General features: G+C 48.0%; 1 protein-coding gene across 1 annotated transcript; it reads right to left on the minus strand.

The window, feature by feature from the left end:
* Window positions 1-5,098: 5,098 nt before the first annotated feature.
* On the minus strand, window positions 5,099-7,726 carry LOC130128271 (ras-related protein Rab-25-like). Its single transcript, XM_056297906.1, has 5 exons — window positions 7,371-7,726; window positions 6,535-6,730; window positions 6,016-6,209; window positions 5,826-5,906; window positions 5,099-5,700 (listed from the first exon to the last, which is right to left on the minus strand). The coding sequence occupies exons 1-5, from the start codon at window positions 7,405-7,407 to the stop codon at window positions 5,573-5,575; spliced, it is 636 nt and encodes a 211-aa protein (XP_056153881.1). The 5' UTR covers window positions 7,408-7,726; the 3' UTR covers window positions 5,099-5,572.
* Between the last annotated feature and the right edge of the window lie 423 nt (window positions 7,727-8,149).

Raw genomic sequence — 8,149 nt, forward strand, 5'->3', positions numbered from 1 at the left:
TGGATCGGCCAGGGGAGGCTGGTTCGGTGTGTCCGGTGGGCCCAGGGACCAGGGCCCTGACCGAAGCTGCGCCCGGGGAAGGAAACACCGAGGGCGGTCTGACAGGACGCGGAAGCGGGGCAGGCTAAGCTAACTGCTAGCTCATGCAGACCGGCAGTTCCGACAGTCCTCCCGGGCGTTCGCTCTCTTGGACAGTCACATTTTCTTTTTTAGTATGGTGGATATATGTGTTTTTGTAGTTTGGATGTGTGTTTTTGTAGTTTGGATGTGTGTTTTTGTAGTTTGGATGTGTGTTTTAGTCTCTGTGCTGCAGCGCTGTGGGCTGGGGGCGACAAACAAATGTTCCCGATTCCTCTGGACTCTACCTCCATGGAACCGGAGCAGGAAGGGAGACAAACACACACACACACACATGGAAATATCTGCTCATAAACTCCCTTTAACACCCCTTTTGTCACTTACTGTACTGCCAGACGCTTTGCGCGTCTCTGAGAAAGAGCAGAGCATTTGCGGGGGTCTTGGTGGTATTACCTCTTTTTTTCCTCCCCCGGTGGAAGGAAAGGTTGAAAGGCCACTCGCGCCTCCCACCCCAGCCTCTTGTCTCCCGAGTCAACAGCCGGGGAGAGGCGTTCGGTTCCACGACCGGGTCTCTCGCCGGGGCGGGGGTGGTGGGGGGGGTGTGTGTGTGGGTGTGCAGCGGCATGAGGCTGCACCGCGACCGGCGCTTCCTGTCCGTCAGCTGACACACATCGTGGCTTGGACCTCGGAGCGGTTCTCATCCGCGTCCCAGATGACATTGTGAAATGCGGAGCGCTGCGCCAGCACGAAAAACAATGTAACACGAGACCTGACGCGGCTCCGAATGTGTCAGTCATTGATACCATATTGCCTGGCTTACCCCCCCCCCCTCTTGTCATTGGCCACCATGGGATAAATCAAGTTAGATAACTCATCGACGCGACACGTTAAAGGCAATTCTTGTGCGTGACCTAAATGTGCTAAAAAAACAAAACAACCCCCCCCCCCGCTTTACACCGGTTCTGGCCCTGCGTATCAGATAGAAGCCGAATTCAAATCATCCTCTAATGCATCACTTAGCACCTGCAGCCATTTGCCATCATAAACTCGCAGAAAAAAACGCGGTGGTTGTCATGGCAACTGAGGTACGTAACGCTATGTTAAGTGGACTGATGCTGAGGCTCTCTCGGATGTGTTTGTTGCTGGCAAGCCGCTTAATTGCGAGGCAGAGAGAAATCCTCTGACCCCAGCTGGGCCCCGGACTACACGGAGCCAAGCCCCGCAGCCTCCGGGACGATACTACGGGCTCTTTAACACAGTTACATGCCCACAGTTTGTGGTTTACGGGACGAGTAATAAGAGTTAAGCACGCACACACAGGTGGTCCTGGCAATTTTGGCAACCCAGGTGACGTCACCCGATGATGCCGTCGCTCACGAAAATCAATAAAGGACCCCCCCCCACCCACGTGATAACATAATTGCTTCATTTATCCCGACCACAGGTCATTATATCGTTATTATTAACTGGGAACAACAAACCCCCACTGTAAATGACTAACACCTGCAACCTGCACGAACAGCTCTGGGTCAAAACCTCGCTATGTTGGGCAGAAGCGGATGAGAGAAAAAGTTGCTCCGGACTCCGAACTTTGCTCCACCACATTTGCACGCTGCTGTTGAAATGGTCGAACCCGCCGCAAAACCGCTGCACGTCTGAGAGAGAAGCACACTGCAACCTTCCCCTCAGCACACGAGAGATCTTAACGGAGCAGCTAGCAGGCAGGGCACGTCAATACTTATTTAGTTTGGGGGTTTTTTTCCCTCCCTCCTTATCATCACAAATGACGGGAAATTGAAACATACCAGAGTAAAACTGTAGCGATAACACGCAGCCCCCTGCTCTCAGTTTGTTTCTCCTTTTTTGCTTCGCTCCTTTTTTTCCAGTATTGTACATCTGATAGCTTGGACCACCTCATCGTGAACCGCTCTTAATCCTCCTCTGTCCGACAACGTTGGACTTTTTAATTGGTAGCTCGTGTTATTTTTCTGCTCCGCTTAGTGGAAGAGTGGAGTCTAATTTGGTTGATTTGCCCGCGTTCATGTTTGATGATTTAATCTGAGTATCAACACACAGCGCACAGCACCGCCCCTCTCCCACACTGCTCTGTAACATATAGCATGTAACATACAGGATGTAACATACAGGGTGTAACATATAGCATGTAACATATAGGGTGTAACATATAGGGTGTAACATATAGCATGTAACATATAGGGTGTAACATATAGCATGTAATATATAGGGTGTAACATATAGCATGTAACATACAGGGTGTAACATATAGGGTGTAACATATAGCATGTAACATACAGGATGTAACATACAGGGTGTAACATATAGCATGTAACATATAGGGTGTAACATATAGCATGTAACATGTAGGATGTCACATATAGGCTGTAACATATAGGGTGTAACATATAGCATGTAACATAAAGCACGCAAAATGTAGGATGTAACATATAGCATGTGACATACAGGATGAGACGGACAAGAAGACACCACTGTGTGCCTCCCACTACCACTTCACACCTTACAGCACACTGCCTGTGCCTCTGACCGGCACACACACACACAAATACATGCACGCACACACACATACATGCACACAGACACACACGTGCACGCGCGCACACATAGACACAGACACACACACATACAGACACATACGTGCACACACACACAGAGACACACACACGTATGCACACGCGCACACACAGACACACACACACACACACACACGCAGAACGAGAGGCACATAGACACACACACACACACACACACACACACATGCACAGACATACACGTACACACACAGAGACACACGGGGACGCGCGTGCACACACACACACACACACACAGTGTCTTTTAATGCACTGCAAACATACAACAACCTCAAGTGAGAATGAAGCGGTGAAGGTCTCCAGGCAGGCCTGATTACCATCCTCTACCTCACTGCTGCTCTCTGTGAAATCCCCCAGACACACACCTGGCTCTCCGATTGTCATCTATCTCCACTGCACCGCGTTTGGGGGAGTGGAGCATCTGAACACGCGGCAACCCGAGAGCTCACCTCTCCTTTTCATTGGTCGCCATAACAACATCACCATGGTAATAGGCATGCCATTACATTTGAATCTATTAATGCCGCATTTGTCTTGGCTATCAATACCTTCCCAGGGAAGGGCTTAATAATGTTCTTCACATCCCTCCAGTCCACTTGATCTCCCAAAGGTTTTGATTGGGGGCATCCTCTGTCTGGAGTAGAGGAATAGTTTCTGAGCTCAATTCATTTCTGTTTTTAGGCGTTCTCCTTCATTCCCAGTGTGTAGGGTTTGCATGAGAGAGAGAGAGTGTGTGTGTGTACACAGTTAATGTAGTGTATACAGTATGTCTGTGTGCGTGAGTGACTGGAGGAAAGGCTCTGCTTGTAGGGTATACGGGGGTCTCTTGCACACACGCACACACAAAATACACACAGATAAACTAAAACACACACATGGGACTGCCAGAGATACACTAAACTTGGAGTTCATTTAAGGACTGAGGAAGCTCGGGATATTCAAATGTTGCAACAGCAGTCAGGGAGTCCATTGACCAAATCCAAGAGTTGGAAACAGAGCGAGGGGGGTGGGGAGCGAGAGAGAGGGGGGGGGAGCGAGGGAGACAGGGAGAGAGAGAGTGAGAGCAAGAGAGAATGAGTCTCTGGATCCCATATAGATCCCAAAGGAGTTGAGCAAGGGTTAAAGCTCCCTGGACTCAAAGGTCATGAGAACACACGAAGTCACAGTAAAACCATATGCTGGGGTGATGCAGCAACTGTAAATACCAGGCAGAGAAGAAGATGCCCTGCAGGGACAAAACCTGCACCAACAAGAACCGTAACCGAGAGATATATGACCCCGTCTCGGTGTCACGCCAGTCATCGAGTTAAGCGAGTGCTGGTTTTGGATGCGTTTTTACAGGCTACATATGTCAAGTGGTAATAGCCACCACATGGCCGCGCTGAATCCACACACTGTTCTGAAGGCTTTTACCCCCGTGAGGACCAGTCAGAACTTGGGCGTCGGAATTTTGCAATAATCCATGGGGTGGAATAGAAAATCCCACGCTCCGGTTGAGTCGTGTCACTCTGGCACGGAGAACAAACGGAAGGCCTCGGATTTTTTAATTCCGTGATCTTTGCGAGCATAACCCCCCACCCCCCACACTGGGACCAGGGTGTGTGTAGACTTTACGCGCGGAAGGATTTACAGATTTCGTGACCTGCTCTTCAACCTGTGCAGCCTGCTCAACCTGCATACGTTACGAGACCAGATGCTCGTACCCAAGACCATAACGACATCATGATTTACATGAAATAACTGAACATTTACTGCCACGTGCGGAGACTCCACCATATTTTACTGACACGAACCTTTGTAGATGGTTTTACTGTGGTGACTTATCTACTGCGAAAGGGTTCCCTTGAACACAAAACAGACGCAAATGAATATACGTCCACAAAGGGCCCCTCGTGCACATCTGTGAGCCAGAGCTGTCAAGAATGTCATTTACCCCGAGTGCTGTACATTTATACTCTCTCTCGGCGAAGACGTCTGTCTGTGCCAGCCAATTAAAGCCATAGTCTGCAAACAATCTGCACATAACTAAACACATTCTGACATGAGGTCATATGGTGTGCGGATGGATTTTAACTTGTCAGAAACCCCCCCACCACTGATTTCTTAAAGGATGAGCTTGTCACGAAGACATCAACTGCTGCTTCCCTGCCGCAGCTCAGTTCCGCGTGAAAATAACACCGTGAGACTCACCGGAAGGTACAGCAAAGGATCAGATCGTGTACAAGAGTCGATAACCTCGGATGGGGAAACAAATGAATGGCCCCATAGCGGTTTTTTTTGGCTCGCCATCTCGCCATATGACGCCCTCAAAGCCAATACTGCCATCCACAGGTTGGCAGTGGTAAATACACATTTAACTCCGGACAGAACCTACACGCGCTGAGTCGCAACACTTTGGTCAGATTTAATTTATTTCACACGAGCTGACTCGCTTTCATATGAAGATCATAACTTTTGAGTTTACAGTTGGATACAGACAGTATATCAAAAAATAATTTATGGCGCCAATCCCAGTCTGTTCTTTTATAAAAGTAATAAAACTCTCTCCTAAGCTCCCCTGCCCCTTTTGAAGCTTAAACATAAAAGGTAAAAAGCGCCCTTTAACCATCTCTGCAGAGAATATTAATGATATATGGATTCCTGCCCTACTTGTATCTTTTTTCCTGCAGCACGAGCTTTATTCCGTCATTTGCTGTTGTTATTACTCAGATACGACCCATGTGGTTGAAAAGATGGGTTGCTTTATATACTGCACCAGCCTAAAAGAGGAACCCGTATCTTCAGATTGTGTGCAAATCGAATTGTGTTTAAGTTTGAGTGATGACGAACAAGTATAACAGATACTAGTGGGTCAGCAGCAGTCCAGGTCAGAGGTTCTTGCAGCAGGTTCGGTGCTCCTCGTCGGGCTCGCTGGCTGGTCCGGTGGGGCTGGACAAGGTCACGGCGCTGATGGAGCCGCGGGTCACCTCTCTGCTGGCCACCTTCTTATGAATCGCTGGAAAGAACGCAGACAGGGATGAATACACCAAGGCACATAAATGACACAAAGAGGACATTCAGCCAGAAACCATCTCCCAGTTGACTAAAGGTCTCATGTCTACATGAATCGAACATCTGTACCTGTGAGGACTTGGTTGAAAGCAGCTTCGACGTTGGTTGAGTCCAATGCCGAGGTCTCCATGAACATGAGGCCCTTCTTCTCTGGAGTGGTTTGAGAGGAGAGGAACCGTGAAAGCAAATATCACAATCAACAAACAGTAACACTGTGGAGTCACGCAATATAATCAATGATAGCATCTTAGACAGAGACCTGCAAAGTCCTTGGCCTCTTCCGCTGACACAGTCCGGAGGGAGTCCAGGTCGCTCTTGTTGCCCACCAGCATGACCACAATGTGGGGGTCGGCATGGTCGTACAGCTCCTTCAGCCAACGCTCTGCGCTCTCATAGGTCAGGTGTTTGCTAATGTCATAGACCAACAGAGCCCCTACTGCTCCCCTGTAATACCTGGGACCCCAGGAGCACACAGACAAAAAAAAAACAGGTTGATTTCAACAGTCAAACAAATTAGTGGTATTGTGAAATGTATGTACGAGCTTGTGTGTGTGTGTGTGTGTGTGTGTGTGTGTGTGTCCTAAAGGAGGTTAGATTGCTTGTGCAAAAACCAGTCAGTATTTGTTTACATTGTGTTCTGTGCCAATGCTCAAGTGATCATCCTCAACTTGTCATCTGTTTATGGGAGTCTACGCTCTGTGTGTGTGTGTGTGTGTGTGTGTGTGTGTGTGTGTGTGTGTGTGTGTGTGTGTGTGTGTGTGTGTGTGTGTGTACCCACGCTGAGGTAATGGCCCTGTAGCGCTCCAGCCCAGCAGTGTCCCAGATCTGGGCCTTGATGATGAAGGTGTCAAGCTGCACGGACCGTGTGCTAAACTCCACACCGATGGTGGTGCGGCTGTCATGGTTGAACTCATTTTTGGTGAAGCGAGATAAAAGATTGCTCTTGCCGACTCCAGACTCCCCTATCAACACCACTAGGGAGAGGGAAAAACACCCAGAAATATTCATTCTTCATCAAAACTTGGCCTATTGCATATTCTGTACTTCCCACTACCATAAAAACCAGTAGTTCCTCGGTCTAATTATGTGTTATATGGAATGCTAGTTGGAAAAATCACTGTATCTTATCAACAAGTCAAATATCTTTAACACACTACATATTGGCACATGTAGGTCTATTGTCACCCTCACAAGGCACGAGGCTAGGTGACAGTACCCACAATACACCTTCCTCGTGGTTGACACTTTGTTGGAATTTATGGAATGAAAATACGTCATAGTCTGGTTTATTACAAATAAAATAAAAAAAAAACATATCTCTGCGGCCTCAATTTTTGAGGTAGGAAATGATTAAAATATAGTTTATACATGGATCAGGTCAAAGGTCAAATGAGATTACTAGCACACCGACACCTATCACTTCCTCCTTTCCCTGCCCTCCCTCTCAGCTCACTGGTGCTCTTGTGGAATTACAAGCGAGTTACAACAGCAGAAAAGATTCAGATAAAACCAGTAGCTCCACACGCTAAAGCCACGACTCCTACACGAAAACCATGTTTGTTTTAAGATGATCTCTACCTACAGAATCACAGTCGAAGCAAATGACTGACTCACCTTTGAACACAAAGTTGTACGACTCGTCGGTCCCCATGTTGCGCTCGGTGCCCGGAAGGTTCCTCCTTTTCTGTTAGTCAATATCCTAAAGCTACTTACACCATTAGACCCAGAGAGAGAAAGGGAGGGAGGGGGAGAGAGAGAGAACAGACAACCACACTTCCTCTCTTTTTTCTCTCCAGTGTGGAGAGACACGGGTAAAGGTGAAAATGAAGGAGAGAAAGAAACAGGTTCGGCTGCAGCCCGCTCGTCCTCCTCCTCCTTCTTTATCTGTGGATAGAGATTGCGCCGGTTGTGGACAGAATGGCAGACAAATACAAACCGATAGACAGAAGCAGTGTCGCCTGCCGAGCCCTCATCAGCTGACCTACTGGGAAGGGCAGGGAGGGGAGGGAGAGAGCAGAAAGAGAAGCAGGTGGAACTGGTAGAACCACTAACACACAGTCACCATGAACAGGCTCCACTTTCTCGCTCTCTCCTTCCATCCAGTCCTTCTATCTATTCCTCCAACAGTTGGACGTGGAAAAGAAAAACTCAACAGTAACAGACTTGTCACTTGTCACCTTGGTGTGTATACAGCAGGAGGACTCGGTAACGTGACTTCATAGAGCAATAGCTATGATAAATGGGGCATTTCCTCACCCATATCTCACCACTTGACTGCAGCTCAAAATTAAGATGCTGAAATCGAAAGACCAGAGCCAGAAAATGCAACTTGTTTGAGGTTTGAAGCTGTCAGGGGTCAAGATAAGTAGTTGAAGATTAGTTTTTTGAGACTA

The sequence above is a fragment of the Lampris incognitus genome, chromosome 18, assembly GCF_029633865.1.
Source record: "Lampris incognitus isolate fLamInc1 chromosome 18, fLamInc1.hap2, whole genome shotgun sequence".
In the NCBI taxonomy this organism is placed as follows: Eukaryota; Metazoa; Chordata; class Actinopteri; order Lampriformes; family Lampridae; genus Lampris; species Lampris incognitus.